The 23,010-nt window shown below is 39.8% G+C and overlaps 1 protein-coding gene across 2 annotated transcripts in view; it reads right to left on the reverse strand.

Annotated features, from left to right (window-relative positions):
- Positions 1–1,017: 1,017 nt before the first annotated feature.
- Positions 1,018–23,010, reverse strand: part of LOC109438012 (uncharacterized protein FAM241A) — a 115,545-nt gene continuing 93,552 nt past the window's right edge. The window contains exons 1-2 of one of the 2 annotated variants that reach the window (XM_019717565.2): positions 16,605–16,965; positions 1,018–2,863 (exon numbers count right to left, since the gene is read on the reverse strand). In XM_019717565.2, the coding sequence (XP_019573124.1) occupies positions 2,618–2,863; positions 16,605–16,763 (405 nt within the window). In that variant the 5' untranslated portion in view covers positions 16,764–16,965 and the 3' untranslated portion in view covers positions 1,018–2,617. Of the gene's footprint in view, positions 2,864–16,604; positions 16,966–23,010 lie in introns of those variants that run through there. The other variant, XM_074324571.1, reaches the window with a different exon arrangement.

Genomic DNA, 23,010 nt, shown 5'->3' on the forward strand with positions numbered 1-23,010 from the left:
ATAATGTAAATACCACTGCCACCCCCAATTTCAAGCTACCAACTTGAAATCCCTGAAGGCAGAGTAGGGGAAAATGTACATAGCTGGCTTGTGCAGGCCAGTGCAAGCAAGCGCCAGCACACTACTGGATCAAGAATAATCTAACTGGTGGCCAGAAGCGGGAAAATACCTTGTATACGACAGCTTAAGATACGAGAGGAATAAATTCTACAAATACTGAGATTTTATTTTAGTGAAAATTGATTTATTCATCTATATTCAGTTTATTAGTAGATCTTGACCTTTTTCCTTTGAATTGAGGGCTAGTGGTATGCGTGATATGCACATTAACCTAATAACTTAACATTTGTTAACTTCTGTATTTTTCTTCATAAGCAATAGTAGTTTCTAAAATTAGCTTGTATCTGAAATTGAAATGATTGAGAATCATTTTCAACCTAATTCCTTATACCATGAACCGAAGAACTAATTAGTTTCTTTTCATTTCAGGATTTCAGTATACTCTGCATTCTGATATATTTCATAAAAGAAAATATTTTGTTTCCATCAAATAAGCAAAATTTGTTTTTCCCTATCTAAGCAAACAATGTGATGGTATACTGCTCTAACCAATATATATGCAGAAAGAATAGCAGCAAAATATCTTACTTCTTAATTAAAAATATACCCAATTAACAGCAGTGTGCAGATGTATAGTATAGTCAGTATACTAAATAATTACTATTAAAACTTACTTTTAAAGTATTTTCAACTTCAGGCACTGATGGAACCAGAGCTGCTATTATGCATACTATATCTTCTTCACATTCCAAAGGAAAATTAAAATACCTAGTAGCATAGAAAAGAATGCACTTTTTAATATTTAATGCAGATATAAAAAAAATCTTCTGGTTTCTATTAAAAACTTCACAATTCTACTGTGCACAAATGAAGACACCTTTTGAAATAAATTGCACTTTATGCCGAGTTCATAAAGTTACCATAAAAATACTGCAAGCCCAATAAAAACACATAGTGTAGTACAAAGTCTTTCTTTTTTCTTTAAGTCAAACTTTAAAAAGTCTGTATTCATACAAATGCACAATACATTTTAGTGCCCTCTAACTGGTACTTTTGTTCAGGATTACCTGATTTTAGAAATCTAACTTGAACATTTTTCATCAATTTTTCTGCTTCAAAATGGAAGACACTGAGAACTTACAAATTTTTAAAACAGGAAATGATATAAATATTACAAAGTGAAATAGTAAACACTTTATATACTTTCGTTATTGCCTTCCCAAAGATAAAAATGCCCCATTGTCTCATTTTCCTCTTATTTAACTTGAATTTCTAGATAATTATCTCAACTACCTCTCCTTTGGTTATATATAAACTTTCAGACAAAAATATAAAGATTTCAGATTCTCTAATAAAATCCAAAATATCACTAAGACATTTTCCACTTTGAAAGTATATTTAAAGAACTGCTTATTTCAATATAAACCCCAAAGTGCTGAATGAAGACACATTAGTAACATGTCTTTAGCCTTAGAGGAATACTATTACAATTGGCTGTTAAGTTCCAAATTTAAGCATTTGGTTTTATTCTGTAATACTGTACTTTCCACTACAGATATCAAAGAAAGTGAGCTGATTTGTTTTTCCTTAAAAGAATAGTTAAGTATTTCGGCCATAATACAAATCAATTTTGGGGGGAGGGGGTAAAAAGAAATTCTTGCCAGAATAAGAAACAGATTTCTAAAGTCTTAGAATTGCTATAGAAGAATTATAAAATATAAATTTCTAGAAAAAAAATACACTGAAAAATGTCTCTTCAGGAAAAAAATATGCAACTTTTTAGATATAAGAAAATATAGCATTACCATGGGGTACAAGCAATTACGGACCTGGCTTGTGAGACTTAAAAAATTCACAAAAAGTAATTAGCACCAAAAGTATCTAAACCTTATACGATATACTGAAGTGACTCCAGGCTCAAGTGTTTCAATATAAAAAAGTTACATTTAACTTTGGAAGTTTCCACAGCAATAAAATATTCTTTTCAATCTTTAGAAGGTGTGCTAACTTTACTGATTTTCATCAAAATATTAAGGTAATGTACAGTAATTATCATTTACATTGATTTGGGCTAAGCAGACACTAGAAATCCAAATTATTTCCCAAATAATATTGGTTACTTGGTGGCAGTGGGTGGGGAGCAATTCCCCAAGTAAAACTTCTTTTTAGCTCCATTTCAAAATTTTTCTTCTAAAATGTTTTACTGGAACTCTTTGTAAGACCTATATTGCCCAATTTGAACTACATATCCTGTTATTTTCCCTGCTCACTTGGTGGTGTTATTTAAATTTTGGTATAGGAATAGGGGTGTTCAAAAGTGGGTACAGATCACAGCAGCGAAACAAGAGTTTTGAATAGCTACAAGATGTATATTCAACCCTGTTATAATCAAGAGTTGAGTTTAATTTTAAACAATATCCACTTATATATTTAATTACAAAATAACACACAATTTGAAACAAGGCAAGTTTTTTAGCTTTCATGTAGTAAAATATATAACTTCACCAATTACATATATGGCTACCAAACATCAACCAACAGCTCACTCAGTCATATTTTAACGTTGTACATTAATAATGACAAGGCAAAGAACAGCAACTAGTCCAAAGGCTTGCAGGCCAAGGAACCACAACATAACCCAAAAGAAAATGACCATCACTGGTTCTACAATTTGTTCTCCAAAATATATCCTTGTGAAGCCCATGTTGATGAGGCTTTTGTTCAGTTCGCCAAAAAGTGTTCCCATCTTTTTATAGTCATCTCCAACAGGACCACCAGTAAGGTCTTGTAATTCTTCTAATTCCTTTAAAAACAAACAAACAGACAAAACAAAACATAAATATAACGTGAGAAATAAGTGAAGGTTTTTAAGAATTAAAAACTAACTCATAATTCTTTATCTTCCAAAGTACTGGACAAATGTCTGATAATCATTCAATAAATACCTGGGCATGTTCCTTATGTTTGATACTTCGCCCACATTTCAAGAATATGGAAAGCACTAATTTATTGATTTCTGTGGAAATCAATATTGACTGGACCCTCAACTACCAGAACAATGATTTACAAGATAAAGGAAGGAGCTGATTCATTTCCATTCATTTTCTAGTTTCCTAGAATTGCACAAAGATAGCTGCTTAAATGAAGCATCATGTTCATATTGCTTTTATCAGTGGCCACGATTTCAGAACATCTTTTTCCACCAACTAGTTTGAGGCAGGGCCCTGGATTTGTAAGTAGGGTTCTTTTCAGTCCACTCCTTTGACACTAAGACTTTAAGGGAACTAGCCTCAGCAGACTGGGGCATGTCTTGCTGCTATTATTGAGCAATCATCAGTCATTACTGCTGTGATCTTTCAGCCTCAGCCCCAGCTAAGGAGACTTATTGTAGGCCCTTGTAGTTTCCTGTCTAAGTTCTACAAATGTCTTAAATGCCTGTTATTAATCTCATCAGGAAAAACATGTAGTTTCCAAAAAGGAATCATTTTTTACAATAAGCCAAAAAGTCCATCTAGAAATCAGTTCCCCAGAAAATGTCCATGTGTATCTAATTATACATGACGAGAGAAAAATTCTGAGATACCCTAAATTAAATGATAGCAGGTAGGAGAGTGAGAGAAAGAGACAAGAGTAATTAACCAGTGTGGATGAAAAAGGGGCCACATACAAAACTGACAAGCTCAGGAAAGGCCTGCATGGTCAGCTTCACAAAGTCAAGAGACTGAAAGGAATCACATAGGATGGTCTGAACGTAAAAATTCCTAACTAAAAGTAGGTTGTGGCCGGTAGTCATATCCTAAATCAGTAGCTTCCTTGACAAAGGTCAATCTGTATCTTAAATGAGCCTGTCTCTTGTCTTTTTGCATCTAAGATAACATAACATACCTTTGGAATGTCAAAGTAATCTCCTTTTACAGATCCCTCAGGGCACACCCACCACACCAACTTAAATTTTATTGTGAATAGAAACTTCTAACAATTACTGAATTGGATGCACTTTTGATAGCTGCATGAAGACACCAGAAAAAGCAAAATGCAGTTACTTGTGGTAGTTTTGTAGCATTGCATGTATTTCATGCTATCTAACCATATCTATGACTCAAATCATATTTTAATACAGTTTTTCTAATTTCAATATATTATAATCCAGTAACTTGTCAACTCTGTGAAATTAAAAAAAAAAAAAACAACTCATAAAAATGCACTAGTTGATGTAAACAGGGAGAGATCAAACTTATCAATTATAACCATGAAAGTCTTGAATCTCAATTACTATACAGTGGAGTGCCGGTGATGCCTGGCTCCTATCAAAAGCCAATTGTTAAATTTTCAGGAACCTTGCGAGCTGTTTGTAAATAACTTGAAATTGGCCACAGTGGGAGCACTAGCATTACAGTGATTGGAAATCACTACTGAATTGGCAAATGATACAAATCAGAGATACATTCTCCCTATCCACCTCCCACAAATCCTATTATTAAACATTTACCAGTATACCACTGTTTGCATCTTTTAGAATTGTGGTATTTGGGGAGAAATCTTGTATACAGAAAAGTCTTTAATGAGATTGACTGTAATCTCATTGATTTTAGAATGCTGCCTATTTTTCTTTTTTACAACACGAGGGCACACACAACCCACACAAGGGACATTCCTGGAACATGTGGAGATACAGGCAGCATCCCTGCCTAATACATACCCTGTTTCTCCAAAAATAAGACCTAGCGGGACAATCAGCTCTAATGCTTCTTTTGCAGCAAAAATTAATATAAGACCCGGTCTTATTTTACTATAATATAAGACTGGGTCTTATGTAATATAATATAATTTAATATAATACCGGGTCTTATATTAATTTTTGCTCCAAAAGACACATTAGAGCTGATTGTCCCCTAGGTCTTATTTTCGGGGAAACACAGTAGAAACAAACACAAAGAGGCAGCCAAAATGAGGAGACAAAGAAACACAACCCAAATGAAAGAACAGAAACTTCCAAAAAGAAAACTAAACTAAATGAAGGTAAGCAACCTACCACATACAGAGTTCAAAATACTGGTTATAAGGATGCTCAGTGAACTTAGTGAGAACTTCAACAAAGAAATAGTAAGCATAAAAAAGGACATAGAAACCATTAAAAAGAGCAAGTCAAAATGAAGAAAGCAATAAATGAAAGGAAGAATACACTAGAAAGAAATCAACAGCAGATTAGATGAAGCAGAGGTTCAAATGAGCAACATGGAAGACAAGGTAGCAAAAAACACCCAATCAGAACAATATATATACATAGATAGAGATAGAGATGACATAGATATATAGTTACAGGATGTAAAGTACAGCACAGGGAATATAGTCAATGGTACTGTAATAGCTACGCATATGCATGGTGTCAGAGGGGTAGTAGACTTGGTAGGGTTACTACTTTATGAGGTGTGTAAATGTCTAATCATTATGTTGTTCAGTACACCTGAAACTAATAATAGTAAGAAAAAAAAACAGATTTCATGGCTCAACACTAGCTTGATGGTTAAGAACTCAGGCTTTAAGCATGGGTTTGAATCTCAAATCCACAATTTACTAGCTGTGATACTTTTCGTATGTTATTTAAACCCCCTGTGCAACAGTTTTTACATCTTTAAAGTGGGGGCAATAATAGTATCTACTCATGAGGTTTTGATACCAGATTTCCCTCCACAAAGATTAAACCAATACATACTTCTAACTTTAGTGTATTCTTATTTTATACACTGTTTCTCTAAACACACGCTATTCATCTTTTTAATCTTTAACAACTTCATAGGTGAAAAATCAGTCCTAATGCTTTTAATTTGCATTTCTAGTGAGACTGGACATATTTTCCTGCTCACTGGATACTAAATGTAGTTGCAGTTTCATTTCCTAAACAATGTACAAAAATAATTAAATGTAAAAATTTACTAACTATATAAATCTTTACCTAATCATACCATTATATATTATATAATTTATAACATTTATTATTTATATTTATAACTTGTCATTTATAATTAAATGTAAATTTACAGCATCCATTTACACTTAACTCCCATTAACTTACACAGAACCAATAAAGGGGGGGGAAAAGCGTTTTGAGGAGATGGATAAAAATCATAGAGAACATCAACTATCTCTTGACTTAGTCTTTGAAATTAGTATAAACTGAAAAATACTAAAATTTGTATTCATTTTCATTTTGACCAATAGGATTCAATATTTTACTGAATTAGTTGCAGGCATTGACAAAGGAAACAAACAAGTTACATACAGTTACAGCCATATCTATAAAACATATTAAAAGAGTTGCCTATTGTAGTGGAAGAAAATGGTTACATAATGAAAAAAAATTAAATAAGAAAAGGACTGTGCATAAACTAGTCATAGATAATAGTAGGCCATGAAGTGAAGAATATGATTAATTCAAGCTATAGGTTAAAAGTTTCTACATTTTATATGTTTCCTAAAATCTACCTCATTTTTAAGAAATGAATTCTCTGGTGACATTGAGTACCTGGTGTATGCAGGGCATTACAGCAGCCCCCCCCTTATTCATGGGGAATTACATTCCAAGACCCCCAATGGATGCCTGAAAAAGAACAGTACCAAACCCTGTATATATTATGTTTTCTCCTATACATACATACGTGTAATAAAGTTTAACATATATTAGGCAAAGTAAGAGATTAACAGTAACTAACAAAATAGAACAATTATAATATACTGTAATAAAAGTTATGTGAATATGGTCTCTCTCTCAAAGTATCTTATTATACTGTACTCATCCTTTTTCTTGTGATGATGTGAGATGATACATGGCCCACGTGATGAGATGAAGTGAGGTGAATGATGTAGGCATGACGAAGAAGCGTTACTATATAAGGGAAACGCGAACGCAGCACTGTTACCCTGCGACAGTTGATTTGATACCCAAGGCAGCTACTAAGTGACTAATGGGCAGGTAGTGTGTGGAGACAGTGCGGAGACGCTGGACAAAGGGATGATTCATGTCTGAGGCGGGAAGGAGAGGGACTGCTCAAGATTTCATCACACTACCCAGAATGGCATGCAATTTAAAACTTATGAATTGTTTATTTCTGGAATTTTCCATTTAACATTTTTGGACTGTGGTTGACAGAGGATAGCTGAAACCATGGAAAGGAAAACCATGGATAAGGGGGAAGTACTGTATGCTAGATGCTACCACAAAAAGAATTAACTTGTCTATTGAAAATAGCCAAAATCAAACATCTTTCCTTAAAAATAATTTTTCTTCTCAATTCTCAACTTCTAGCAGTGACAAGAACTTCTTTTATATGAAATTACCTCTGCAAACTATGAAATAAAGAACTCTAAATACAATCAGACTGATGAAATTTGCCAGTCACAAAAAATCAAACTTAAATTCCCAGCCTCTGTTGATGATCTGCATATATCCAACGAAAATTTTGATCAAGAGGATAAAAACCAAAAATCAATTTTTTCAGATTAACTGGAAGAGGGAATAAAAAAAAATCTGAAACACAGAAGTTAGAAAAAAATTATATCAAAGGTAATATATAGTAAAAACTACAAGTGAAATTTAATTTTCTTAACACCATATTTAGATAGTATTAATAATTTTACCCATTTCCATAAAGTTCAAAACATTTCCACCATGATTTCTCCTTGCTCAGAATTCTGAGAAGCAATACTTGTTGCCCTATGAAAACAGCAACAACAAATGAAGCCAATCATTTCCTCTTCCTCTGACAAGATAAGGCATAGCTACCAATGCGGTTAATGGAAAAAAAAACACTGGATATGGGAAAAAGAAATAGAGAAGATTGAAAGTATCTTTTGCATCAAGTTAATTAGAAATTCAGTTTCTCTGCTCAAATAAAATTACTCTTTGATTGTCTTATCAATTCCTTTACACACACACACACACACACACACACACACACGAGCACTCAATACACTTAATGAACCAAAAGATGACAAGTTGGGACTCCTAAGGTTTTTGAAGATATGAGGCTGCTACGGCAAGATAAGATTGTAACTACAGAGAAGAAAGAAACTGCAGACAGTGTGGGAAAGGCTTAAAAAAGGTACAGTAAGGATATAGTTTCCACTTAGGCCTCAGGGCAAACCTAGTGGCGTGGCATATTTAGTTTTTTATTTTAACATTGTTTTCACATTTCTCTTGAATAAGAAATTGAGAATAACTTGTACAGAGGGTGGGCATTCGTTTTCCCATCAAGGATCAATGACCTACAACAGGATAAAAAATCAACTGAAAATCTACACAAAAAAACAACATAATTGAGGTTGCTGTGTTAATTTTTTTAAAGATAAATATGAAACACCTTATTTGATCATCAGATTAGGAAATTTTAACACTTTATTCAGTAAATAAATATTTATTCCAAAAATATGAAAATTACTTCTATTAAAGTTATGGACAAAATAAAAAAGTGTTTTATGGAAAATTACCTCACAGGATGATCTGATCATAAATTCCTCACTAGGCAGGTCATGGTGGGTAGCCAGGCCCCAGGCATATAACATAACTTCTTTAGTAAAAGTGTGATCTTTGCCTAAAGCAAGCCCTGTCCATTGTTTCTGTGCATCTAGGTTAACACAGTTTTGAAAAGCTCCCTTTCAGACCCCTGCTTCTAATACCTGACCACCCTTTCAGACCCCTCCTTCTAAAGTGTGACCAACCCTCCAGAGAGCACCTGTAATCCAATCCCCTCATGAATACCCTCAAGAGTTTATCCTGTAATCTGATCCTTGCCTTGCTTTCTCCCACCTTCCTGTAATCTTCCTTACATACCCTCCTTAATCTCAAATGCATAAAAGAAACTACAAACTGTTATTCTTGGAAGCATTTTTCTCAGTCTGTTGAGATCTTGCTTCCAGGAGTATCCTCTATTTGGCTCAAATAAATTATTAAAAACATTCTCTCCAGGTTTGGACATTCTTATGTTGACAAAATTGATGAGACAAGTAGAGAGTTAACAGGAGCAGGCTTGTGAGCTGACAGGATGGGACAAGCAAAGAATTAACAGGAGTGAGTTTGTCCGGCTACCAGGAACGAGCTAAACGTTGCCGGCTTGGCTCTGACTCCCTGGCTGGCACTGCACTTGCAGGCTGACAAGCACCTTACATCCATCACAGGGAGGACAGAACAGTCCCCAATTGCAACAGCAACCCCCTGAGATCTAACAATCACCCATCATAGTTGGGAACAGAATGGTTCCCAATGGCAACAGCAGCCTTGCAAGCTGACATCCATCATAGATGGGAACAGGAACGTTCCCAGGAGAAGACAATTGTAACGGCTGCCCCACTGCAAGCTGACAAGCACCCTACATCCTGCTTAGAAAAATATAAAACCCCAGCACTCCTTCTCATCGGCATAGCTGTCCATATTGAGCTCTGCCCTGGCAAGATTCCCTTTGCCAGAATGCGCTCTCTAACTTTCAATAAATTTTTTCTTACTCTTGTAGACTCTCATAAAATCTTCTACATTCTGCGAACGAACGAGGATTAATTCTACGCCAAGACAAAAATTCAGTACTATCATTTGGTTAGATGAGAGGAATAAGAAGGGAACTAGACAAAAAGATGAGAGGAACGGTGAGGGTAAGATAGGGAGCTAAAATTCATTGAGGGCCTACTATATGCTGGTACTGTGTATACAAAATGTCAGAGTCCTCATAAGAACTTTAAGAAGAGGGTAGCTTTATACCCATTACAATGAGAAAATTTAGTCTCTAAGGTATTAAGTAATTAGGACGACAAGGCTAATAAAGTAGTAAAGTCAGGATTCAAAATTGGAACTGGCATACTCCATAACCTTTTTCATTGTCCCATAATTCTCAGCTTCTACAGAGGAGAGAAAGTAGTGGGAAGGAGGAGGTGAATGCAAAAAAAGAAAGTGGCTGAGAAGAATAAAAGACAAAGGGAGAATGAGACATCCAACAGAGAAAGATAAAAAAAAAAAAAAAAAAAAAAAAAAGATGGATAGCAAGGAAGAGGGGCAGAAAAGATGTGAGAGAGAGCAAAATAGATAAAGTTGCATATGAGGAACAGCCAGAAGAGATGTGAGAAAAGATCCGTTGGGAGACTACCCATCTGGAACGTAGGCTTCGAGAAAATAAGTTTTACGTATCCATTGGAATATCTATTAGCAGAGCAGTCATTCTCAACAACTGAAAGCACTGTAACCCTAATGCATTTTAAGCAGGGTTTCTCAACTTTGGCACTATTGACATTTTGCACCAGATAATGCTTTGTCGTAGGGCGTTATAGGATGAGTAGTAGTATCCTTAGACACTTCCTATTAGATGCCAGTGGTACCCGCCCCCCAGTCATAACAATCAAAAATGTCTCCAGACATTGCCAAATGTCCCCTGTGAGCGAAACTGCCCCCAGTTAAGAACCACTGATTTAGAGTTTCCACTCTGAATAATGATAAAAAATGAACAAAAGATGCCTACCATATGCAAAATTATTCCCTGAGTTACTCAGTGAATGGACCTCCTTTGGAACAACACGACCAAGTTTAAGGCTGAATTCATCTAAACTCATCATACTTGTTACAGGATTGCCTGCAAACTGTATTTGAAAGGAAATGGATATGAATGAATATTTCGTTTTGAACTACACAATCTAAAGGAGGGCAGCAGATTTGTCAGGGACTGTTTACCCATCCTGTAGGAGGGCTCTCTGTATAAATGAAAAACTACGGCTTTGGAGTTTGGGGGCCTATGGTCTGGTCTGCTCTAGCACTACTTAGTTGTAGGACCCAGAGCAAATCAGTTGGCTTACGGAAAAACTCTAGGCTTCTCACACCTTACCAAGAGTTAAAATTAAACCCTTCTAGGGAAATAGCTAAATCACTTCCTTACATATATCATTACAGATAGGACGTTCACCACTGGACGGGCTTGCTTATCCTCTACTCCCTTGCCACTCAAAGTGTAGTCCGTGGCTAGCATCAGCCTCTCTTGGGAGCTTGTAAGAGATGCAAAATCTTAGGCCTCACCCCACACCAATGAAATCACAATCTGCATTTAATAAGAGATGATTCGTATGCAGATTAAGGCTGAGGAGCACTGTTCTATTCCCCCTTCCTCCTAGGGAGATTTTCTAACTGCAGAGTCTGGAAAACTAGTGACATTTTTCCATTTCTTTCAGTTAGTGTTCTGGTTGAAAATTACGTCCAAAAGCTAAAATTTATATGCCAATTCCATGCTAGGAGCTGCTCTATTAACACATATAATCCTCCCAACAATCCTGAGGTTCATACAACTATGATTCTGCATAGATGAAGAAACTGAAGGCCAAGAGGTTAACTAACTTGCTCAAAGTTGCGTTAGTAAGTGGCAGAGTTAGGATTCAGGCCTAGATATTCTGTACCTAGAATCTGTAGTGCTAATCATATTTTTTAATGATAGGTTAAAGAGGAAGCATAAGGCCTCCTGCCACTGCCTTTTTTTTAAAGGTGATCTCATGGAGGTTCTGTCACTTATTTACATAAATATCTATAAGCCAACATTGATCTGAAAGTTCCAAACATTGCAAAAAATATCAATCAAGCATTACTATTTGAAAGGAAGCAAAAATCAAACTTGTCTATAGACTGAATTATTACACTGGGGAGCCAAAAAAATGTATACACATGACTTGTATTCATCTTTTGTTATCGATATATATTGAGTATTATAATTTTAATACAGTGTTTTTCCTTTCTTAAAATGTATATACATTTTTTTGGCACCTAGAAGATATAAAAAGTCAACTCTAAGAAATACTAGTATTTATCAGTATTAAAATAAAGAATTCAGAAAGGTAGCTAGTTAAAAACAAAATATATAAGGACCAATAGCTAGAAACAAGTAGCAAAAACATAATGTGGGGGGGAATCCCTTTCATAATACCAACAAAAATATAAAAGTTTAGTACAGACTTTAGTATTTATAACTATTACAAAGGATTGTAAAGCCAGGAAGAAAGATTATTCCATGATTAGAAAAAAATAAAAGATTCACTCCATACCTCACATTACACATACAGTCCTTCTAAAAAGATTAAATACATAAGGTAAAACACACACACACACACACACACACACACACACACTCGATAATAGTGGTGGACATTTAACTAACAGTAGAATTAAAAAGAATGTTCTAAACAAATATATATGTAGATATTTATATATATGTGGGGAGGGTATGTGTGTATCTATGTGAGTATGTGTGATGTGTGTGTATGAAATTACCAAAAAAATTCCTTTGGCTAATAAAAATTTAAAGCATTTCTAAATCAAAACCATCATAAATAAAATTGCAAAGTAAACAGCAAACAGGGAAAATATTTATAATCTATGTGAAATAAGTGATAAATTCTTATAATAACACCAAAAGGAAAATGGTCCAAGAATAATGTTAAAAAGAACTACTAATGTTTTATATCGATGGTTTCCAATCAGCACTCTAACGTACTAATGCTGGAAAGGAACATTGGTGCAACCTTCCTTGAATGCAATTCTTTAGGACGTTTCAAGAGGCTTCAAAGACTTTTTGATTCATTGACCTAGTTCTTCCACTTCTAGAAATCTATTCCAAAATAGAACTATAAGGATTTACAAGCAAAGATTTTTATTATAGCATTATTTATAAAAGAAAGTCTGAAGAAACTTAAACGTGCGATATTATAGAAATGAACTATTTAGGCCACCCTAAAACTATTTTTAAAAAGAATTTTTGATAATATGGGAAAATGATACAACATGCTAAATAGATAAAAACAAGATACCAAATTCAAATATTACATTAAAACATGTTTAAAAATATGTCTGTATGTATACACACAGAGAGAGATATGTGAATATAGTTAATACCAAATATTTGCTATTTTGTAACAAAATATTACTCCATGGGATTTCAAGTGTTTTCTCTTTTAGATCTTTCTGTATTTCTACATTTTCTAAAGTACATATTTTACAATCATAAAGATAGACCTTAAAGCTGAAGATAATGACTCTAAAGTCAATATAAAGACAATGGGACCTCGCTACGAGTATGCTCTAGGTAAGCTGGGCTGTCTTAGGTTATTCAGGTTGTGAACTGCTGCATCTAAGGATGCCATTCACATGATAAACATGTAATAAAAGGACTGAACATGTTTAGTCTTCCAGCCATAGAGCAGGGCAGAGGCTCTTACATACAGCTACCCGGCACTCACAGTCATCAACATACTCGGATCGTCTCCCATGCACACAATTACCAACATACATGGAAGAGGTCATGCCCTGTCCCATCGGTTGCTTGCCTCTCTCCCTTGCTTATCTCTCTGAGAGGCCTGACTCCTACTTCAAACGACACAGTTTCTTCATCTAGAGGACTTGGCCCATTCTTTAAAGTCCTCCTCTCCTAGGGTACTTTATTTTAACTAGGCCACCTTTGTCAGTCATCCCACCTGAAAAGACTGAGGGCAAAAGAGCAGAGGAACCTGTCTTCTCTCAGATGTAGCACCACCTAAGGACAAACTGTAAAAAATGATGCTGACAATACCTGTTAATAAAACACCTATATTAATACTAGCATTTCAGTATTACATGAAGTAAACACCAAAATACAGACACATTTTGATCTTGTATCACAATAATAATAAGCCAAAGGTAGGCTTTGTATAGTCAAATCTTATGCAAGAGCCTTCCCAGTTGAGAGAAGGGCATAAGCTTCTCAGACAGAAGTAGAAAGAAAAACCAGCTAAGAAAAGGATGTATATAAAGGAGCCTTTAGCCTGGGGAAGAAACCCGCTTCCTCAAATTATCAGTTAAGAGCAAAACTTTATGAAGGAAATAGAAATAGAAAGGGATTTAATACAGAAAATTAGGGGCTGACAAAAATCACGGAAAGAGCTGGAGGAGCAAAAGTCAGGTCCCTTCTGGAGCTATTGTGGTCAGGAGCACACCTGCATAGCTGTGATCCAGTTATAAAGGAGCTGCTGCTGCCCCCACTGCTGCTGCTGACACCAATTGTTTCTCAATGCCCATGAGGCTGCAAAGATTCTGGCACACCAAGTGAGTGTGCTAAGCAGAAAGGAAAGCAGGAAAATGGCCTCTGCATCATTTCCAGCTAATTAGTTGTGGTTCTGTTTCTGTTTATATCATTGTTTCTCTGGAAAAGTTCACTTTCAGTCTAAATAACTAGCTTACAAACCAAGTTTTCAAAAATATTCCATTTGTAAGTTAGAGTCTGTGTGTCCTAAATTGACAAAACAAACACACATGATCTCCCTAAAGAAAAACTAAATAAAACAAATCCTTAGGATATGTTTTATAATTGTTCATTTCATTTACTACCCCTCAAAAATATCTTTATATCTGTAGTTATCTCTACCAGCATAGCAAAGCAGTGCATAAAGTTTTTAATTTCATTTTCAGGACTTAAAATAAAGCTAGAAAATAAGGCTTTGTGATAATATTAAAAAGAAATGATTTATCACAAAAGCTTGCTTCTTACACCAATGGACTGGGTTGTATCAAGTTTTTGTTTTGGCTTCTTGATAAGAAGTTAATCTTTAGTGCTTATATAAGAGGAACAACATATCTCAGGTGTTTTCAATTATTGTATATGTAGGCTTAGAGTACATAAATAAATCCTGTGATAAAAATATAATGATAACATTTGCAAAGGACTACAGAAAAATGAATTTCTATGACATACAATGAAAGAAGCGGATATGCAAAGTGGTATCTGTTTTCTAGAATATGTTTCATTCTTTTTTTGTTCCATCCTTTTTTTTTGTACCATAAGCAATTTTGGTAAGACCAGAGCTACTGATGATATGAAATCCACAAATGCTGAAACAAAGTATTTTACATGGTCCCTTACAACCGCTTGAAAATTTACTTTGGGAACCTCAGCTTAATTGTACCCAGCGCACCCCACCCTTCACCCCGTGAGTTCCTGTTGCCTTTTTCTTCACTTTTCCAGTTGAACAACTAAAGTAAGAGGAAACTAAGCCCTTTAGCTATTGAGTGATGGTACAATTAATGGGGAAAACCAAGAAGAGAATCAGGATGATCTCCTAACTACCAGTGATTTGCTTCAGTCACCATCTCCTATACTGTCATAAAGATGAAAAATTACATGTCCACATGGTGAGCAAACCTAATGCTAATGCATATTTTGTGCGTGAAACAAAAAACAGTTATTTGTTTCCTAAAATACTAACTTACTAGAAGTTGTACTTAATCTCTTAATGCATTTAATGATGATATTGGAGTTTGTGAAATGTGACAAAAAGGACAGCTAGAGAAGGATAATGAGACACAGGTATCAATTGATTATCCCAACAGTCTAGGCTGTAGTAAGGGCAAATAATCATTCCTGTTCCACTAGTTATTTTATTTTATTATTTCTGGTATGTTTGAAGGTCTGATCGTATTTAGTGGTGAAAATTCATCCCACATATAACTCAATTTCTTTTATCAAATGTCTTGCCTAATCCTGAAGATATTTGATGTGTTATAATGTCTATTGTCACACTTCATTTAGTGAGAGCAAATTCAGAGTTTCAAAAATTATCCAACTGCTCCGTTCCCTTATTATGGTTGCCCTCGTATACTTCTTTCCCTTTGGTATCAAGCAATTTTCTTGATTTTTCACTTTCAAAATGAAGTTTAGATCTCATTTGTGTTCGTGTGAAGAACTTGCTCTTGGAGAGTCCCTGTTAAGACATCTGTTGTAATACTCACTCCTACACTCGCCTCAGACCCTGGCTGATCATCTTGAGAAATCCACCCACACCGTACAGACTCTAGGCGTGTGCTCAGAAATGCCAGGATGGAGGGCGGGAGGGGGGCAGTGGTCCCCTAAAATGCAGCGCAGGGGGACTGTCATGCAGGGCGGCAGGCGGGGTCTCAGCTCCCGCGCCCCACTTAAGAACACAGGACATGGTGAGGCCAAAAAGGAACACCCACCGAGCCATAGGTAGGGGAGTCATACCACTATGGTCTCACTGGAGGCTGGGTTCACACAACGTGGGACCTGCTGTCAGTTTTACTGCCAACGGACTGACTCCTGGACTCTCCTCCGTAGCTGCAGCAGTTATATTAGTGGCCAATGGCTCAATGGTTACAACTGACGGCCAACCAGTCATAGCCGACGGCCATCTACTACCTAAGCCAGCACCTTTCCACGTGAGGCCGAGAGCCTGGAAACTGCTCTCTGGGGCTCTGTCCCCACAGGGACGGACTTGAAGTTGATAAAGAAGTGTTTGCGTGGAAAGCTTTGAGATAAGAGACCACTGAGAGGGGTACTTTCACAGAACACGACCGCAGGGAACGGCAGTGTCCACCCGGCCAGGCACACGACCCTGCGCCGGCGGAGCGCCGCGGTCTAACGGCTCTTTCCGGCTGCTGCCCCGACGCCGCGCGGACCCAAGCTCCGCCCGCACACCCGCCGCCCGGCCACCGCCTCCGCCGCCCGTGGGACTCAGGAACCCGCCCGGCCGCGCCGACTCCCACTCACCTGCCCGCGCTCCTCTTGGGTCCGCTGCCCGCGCCGCCGCGGGCTCGCCCGGAGCTCCCACTCGGTCCCCACCGCCGCCTGCTCGGCCAGTGCCTCCCCCTCCTCACCGCACGCTCCCCCGCCGCCGCAGTCTCCAAGCAGCTCCCCGGCCGAGCACATCCTGCCACCGCGGAGGGCCGCCGGAGGAGCCAGGCGGCGAAGCGCGAGGCGGCGCCACCGTTGGAGGCCCGTCCGGGTTGGGCCGCGCTCGCCGCTGACAGGAGTCTGCGAGCGGTCGGTGGGCCACGGCGCCGGGACTAGCAACCCCGCCCGCGCCTACTGTCACCGCCCGTCCGGTCCCCCGCCGCCGGGGTGGAGCCCACCTGGGGGAGGGGCCACGGAGGAGGCGGAGCCGACGGGGCGTGTGATGGAGACTTACGTGAAGGAGGGTGCGGGAGTGTTTTCCCGCGCGCGTCGCTGAGACTGTGAGCGTGAGCGTGAGAGACTCTGTGTGTATTAGTAACAGACTGTATGTGTGTTAGAGATTGTGTGTGGTGAGAGAGAGGCTGTATGTACGCAACAGACTGAGAGAGTACATATAAAAGATTGCACGTGTAAGAGAGACTGGTGAGGTCATGTGTGTATGAGACTGTGTGTGTGTGTGTGTGTGTGTGTGTGTGTGTGTGTGTGTGTGTGTGTGAAAGAGAGAGAGAGACTGTATATTGGAGAAAGAGTGCATTTCTGAGGGGAAGAGGAGAGCGTGTGTTGGTGTGTGAAAAACACACACTTACACAGTTACTCTCCAGTGGAGTCCTCTGTTCTTGCCTGGCACTGGGGTGTAGGGGTGTGCTGCTGGCTGCCTGTCCTGAATAGCTGTCCATTCTTTCCAAGCAATACATGTTTCTTTTGTTCCTTTTGTCTCCTCTCTAGTATCTCTCTGAAGGCTGTGTCTTTGTCTCTCTTTTGAGTGCTTTCCTGATGTGTGTTTGGTGGTGGTTGGGATCATTTGGTGGTGCATCTGTCTACCTTTGCATACAGGTATTTCTATAAATGGGTACGAATATTTCTCTCTCATTGAATAGTAAGGGAGACACACTAATTTATAATTCTTTTTCTTACTGCCTGTGATATTGTTGCAGGAAAGAGGGTCCTTGGCTTCACACAGGAAAGAATTCAAGTGTGAGCCAGACAACAGAGCGAAAGTAGTTTATTGTGAGGTATTCCAATCCACAGCCGGAGTAGAGGCTGCCCTTAGGCAAGAGACAGCCCTGACCCCGCCCATGGCAGTGGTTCTTATTAGTCAGGCTTTTAAATATGGGAATAAGGGGGCGGAATATTCTTATTAGTTCTCAGAAAGGGTGGGTTTTCCGGGAATTTGGGATATACCCCTTTTTTGTCCTCATATGTCCTCTCTGGAAGTGTCATGGGGCTTGGGGACGTGTCCTTTAGTATGGAGATGTGTCATGCGGGAGACCCTGCTCGCTGCGCCATTTGTCGTGCAGGGCGTCCTGCGGGGTCTCTGCTCCCGCTCCCCATACAAGAACGCAGGATATGGTGAGGCCAAAAAGGAACACCCACGGAGCCATAGGTAGGGGAGTCATACCACTTTATTCTCTCTGGCGGCACTATACTCTCACTGGAGGCTGGATACACACTGTCCGCAAACCGCCATCCACGCTTGCCAGCCCAGCCGCCATCTCCTTGCTAGCCCCATCCTTCTTCTCTTTCTCTTCCCTTTTTCTCAAACCGCCATCTTTTCCTCTCTCTTAGCGTAGCCACAGCAGTTATATTAGTGGCCAATGGCTCACTGGTTACAGCTGACGGCCAACTAGCCACAGCTGATGGCCATGCAATCACAGTTGGCCATTTACTACCTGAGCCAACACCTTTCTATGTGAGGCCGAGAGCCTGGAAACTTCTTTCTGGGGCTCCGCCCCCACACTCCACCCCTACAGGCTCTCGCCTCACAATCTACGCGACAAGCGTCTTCCGCGAGGGGACCTGTGCGAGGAGCCTGGGGGTGAATGCAATATCCTGGACACAGCCAGGCTCTCTGGGCACAGCCAGGGTTTCTCAGGGCACCACCAGTGCTTCTGGGCACGGCCAGACTTCCTGGACTTCTTAGGGTACCACCTGTCTTCCCGGACACAGCCAGGGTTTCTCAGGGCACCACCAGTACTCCTGGGCACTGCCAGACTTCCTGGACTTCTTAGGGTACCACCTGTCTTCCCGGACACAGCCAGGGTTTCTCAGGGCACCACCAGTACTCCTGGGCACAGCCAGACTTCCTGGACTTCTTAGGGTACCACCTGTCTTCCCGGACACAGCTAGGGTTTCTCAGGGCACTGCCACTTTCTCTGGGAACAGCCACACTTCCTGGACACAGCCAGGGCTATCTTCAGGGCTCAGCCACACTTCCTGGACACAGCCAGGGCTCTCAGGGCACTGCCACTCTCTCTGGGAACAGCCCGACTTCCTGGACACAGCCAGGGCTCTCAGGGCACTGCCACTCTCTCTGGGAACAGCCCGACTTCCTGGGCACAGCCAGGGTACCTTCAGGGCTCTACTACTCTCTCTGGGAACAGCCCGACTTCCTGGGCACAGCCAGGGTACCTTCAGGGCTCTACTACTCTCTCTGGGAACAGCCCGACTTCCTGGGCACAGCCAGGGTATCTTCAGGGCTCAGCCAGACCTCTCAGCGCACTGCCACTCTCTCTGTGCCTCTCAGGGTACCCTGCTGGAACAACAGCGACTCACAATCAAGGTGCTTACATATTCTCAATGGCGGCCAGTCAAGAGACAAAAGCAAATATCCCCCAGTTCCACTAACAACAGTTCCCAAACAAACAGTCAAGCAGTCCATTAAATTAGGGATGGAAGGCAATTCCCCATAGTCCATAGTCATTCACCAGGGCTGTCCTGGGGTGAGGGATGACCTTGACCTCACCCTCATCTCCCACGGAGGACTCAGCAAGCGTTACCTCCTGGGACTATAAGTCCTGCATCCGGGCTGCCTGAGCAGGAACTTCCCCGGCCCACAGGGCTGCAACGACCTTCGCTTTCTCCGGCCTGTGCTGGTTGGGGAACCGTCCACATCTTTCCACCTCTCCACGGGGCTCCATCTCTCCAGCAGCTGCATGGCTTTTCCTGTGCTGGTGGGAGAACCGTCCACGTCCTCCCACCCCTCCACGGGGGTCCAGCTCTCCGGCAGCTGCTCCTCCTGGTCTTCCTGAGACTGAGTGTTCATGCACACAAACTGCTCCACCGTCCTTTGGAGAGCTTTGGCCGGCACCGTATCCTGCCGACTACGCCATGTGTCATGCGGGAGACCCTGCTCGCTGCGCCATTTGTCGTGCAGGGAGACCCGCGGGGTCTCTGCTCCCGCTCCCCATACAAGAACGCAGGATATGGTGAGGCCAAAAAGGAACACCCACGGAGCCATAGGTAGGGGAGTCATACCACTTTATTCTCTCTGGCGGCACTATACTCTCACTGGAGGCTGGATACACACTGTCCGCAAACCGCCATCCACGCTTGCCAGCCCAGCCGCCATCTCCTTGCTAGCCCCATCCTTCTTCTCTTTCTCTTCCTTTTTCTCAAACCGCCATCTTTTCCTCTCTCTCTCCTAGCATAGCCACAGCAGTTATATTGTGGCCAATGGCTCACTGGTTACAGCTGACGGCCAACTAGCCACAGCTGATGGCCATGCAATCACAGTTGGCCATTTACTACCTGAGCCAACACCTTTCTATGTGAGGCCGAGAGCCTGGAAACTTCTTTCTGGGGCTCCGCCCCCACAAGATGTATTACAATCACCGTGTAATGTGGCTGGAGGTTACTTGGAGGTGAATCTTGTCACCGTCTTGGTCTTGCCCCGTTCTGCTGCTTTCCTGGTTTGCTGTCCTGATTTACTGGTCCTTTGTCTTCCCCTGGCGTTTAGTGGGGTTTTTTCTTGCAGGACCTATCCCCACCTTATCTCAATATTGTGATTTATAATAAATACATATTTGGTGTTCATCCCCATTTCTGGCACGGAGCTCCTAAAACCTTGGAATTTCCTAAGTGAGAATGATAAAAGTGCTTTTATTAATGAGGTGACTTTTTTTTGCTCAGATGAAATTTATTTTTTTATTAGTTTCAGGTGTACAAAACAACATAATGATTAAACATACCCCTCACAAAATGATAATCCCACCAAATCTATTGCCCATCAGACACTGTACACAGCTATTACAATACCATTGACTATATTTCCTATGCTATTCTTTACATCCCATGACTACATATATAGTATATATATATATATATATATGTGTGTTAAATTATAGTTGACATTCAATATTATTTTATATAAGTTTCAGGTGTACAGCACAGTGGTTAGGCATTTATATAATCTATGAAATGATCCCCCCATAGGCCATTACCCATCTGACAACCCTACCTAATGAGGTGACCTTTGGAAAGCCCCTAGGCAACCAAAGAATGAGGGTAACCAATCATGTGATTAGAAGGTTGGAACTTACAGTCCTACCCCCTGATATCTGGGGAGGGAAAGAGAGATGCTGGAGGTTGAATCAATCACTTAAATAGTCAATGATTCAATCAACCATACCTTGGTAATGAAGCCTCTATAGAAACCCAAAACAACTGGGGTTTTGAGAACTTCTGGGTCTGTGAACACGTGGAGATTCGGAGAGAGCGGCACTCCCAGAAAGAGCCAGGAAGTTCTTCGCCCCTTTCCACATACCTCACCATCCGTACCTCTTCATCTAACTGTTCATCTGTATTCTTTATCATATCCTTTATAACAAACTGGTAAAAGTAAATGTTTCTCTGAGTTCTGTTAGCCACTCTAGCAAATTAATCAAACCTGAAGAGGGTGTGTGGGAACCTTCAATTTATGTCCAGTTGATCAGAAGCACAGGTAATGACCTGGACTTGTGATTAGCATCTAAAATTGGGAGGGTGTGGAATTTGTGGGACTGAGCCCTTATCCTGTGAGAGCTGTGATCTATCTCCAGGTAGATTGTGTCAGAATCAAGTTAATTGCTTGGTGGGATTGGAAAACATCCATCAGATTGCCCTACCCATTTTGTTAAAAGGAAATTGAGGGGCATTTAAATAAAATATCAAATTTTGTATATCTCTTATCTGTACTTTGAAAAGATGATTGACTATTGTATAAATAAAATATCAGGCTACTTGTCAATGGAAAGTAAGTATGCCTAGGTATGGAGAAGAATAAGAGTAATTTGGAATCTTCTATTAAAATGTGTTGAGGCCGACAGAGGGAATTAAAATAGGCAGGAACTTAAAGTCTTATTTTAAAGACCTGTTTCTTGTTTTTGGTAATCAGGACTGTAGAAACTAGAAAATATGCCTTTGGGTATCACAAATCAGAAAGAAAATGAATATGATTTATTTCCTTTCTTAAAAGCTTTTAAAAACCCAGACAAAAGTATTTAATATTACAGCTGACCTTTGAACAGCACCAGTTTGAACTGCACAGGTCCACTTCCATGTGGATTTTTTTTTCAACAAATATACAGTCGGCCCTCCATGTACCTGAGTTTCACATCCCAGGATTCAACCAACCTCGGATTGAAAACATTTATTTTCGATCCATAGTCAGGAATCTGTGTACATATGCAGAGGGCTGACAAGTTATACATGGATTTTCAACTTTGCAGGTAGTCAGCCCCACTAACCCCCCAGAGTTGGTCAAGGCTCAACTGTGTACATATAATCGAAAACAAATGTCGCCACAGGAACCCAAAAACATTTCCTGCTGGGCCTCATTGCTTCCCTCTAATGATAGCATTGTTACTGTTGAAATTTTGCTTTGGTTCTTAGTAGTCTTATAAAAAGTGGCCTTATATATTGTATAAACAAAACTTTAGGATAGTATATAGTGGCACAGAGAACATAAGCCTTTTACTGCCAGCTCTGGCGTTTAAGGCACATTTTGAAGTTCTTCATCTTTTGGCTTGTGTCTGATAATGCAATAACCCAAGCAGCAGTACACTCGTCAATCAGTCTACAGAGTGAACAGAAACTCCTCGTGTGCATGAGGACTCAGAAGGCTTGGAATATACACTGGGGAGCAAGTAAAAAGAGTTTACAGCGCTTAGCTTTGTTCGACTGAGGGGACAAGTCTACAGAAGTCCTTTAGTCTACACACTCTGGCCTTTTGGAGATTCAGGTTTCTCCCTGATTCTTTGAGAAGTATATTCATTCAATTATTTAGCAGGTATTTATTAAGCACCATGAGACATCAGGCCCAAGTCTAGGTCCCTATTCTCATAAAACTTCCACTTTTGAAATCTGCTTTGTTTCTGACAAAAGCCAAAAACATGCAGCAAAGTTTGGCCAGAATCCTCTAATCCCTACCTAGGACTGATGTCAGAACATTTTCTTTTTCTTAGCA

The sequence above is a fragment of the Rhinolophus sinicus genome, linkage group LG02 (genome assembly GCF_036562045.2).
Source record: "Rhinolophus sinicus isolate RSC01 linkage group LG02, ASM3656204v1, whole genome shotgun sequence".
In the NCBI taxonomy this organism is placed as follows: Eukaryota; Metazoa; Chordata; class Mammalia; order Chiroptera; family Rhinolophidae; genus Rhinolophus; species Rhinolophus sinicus.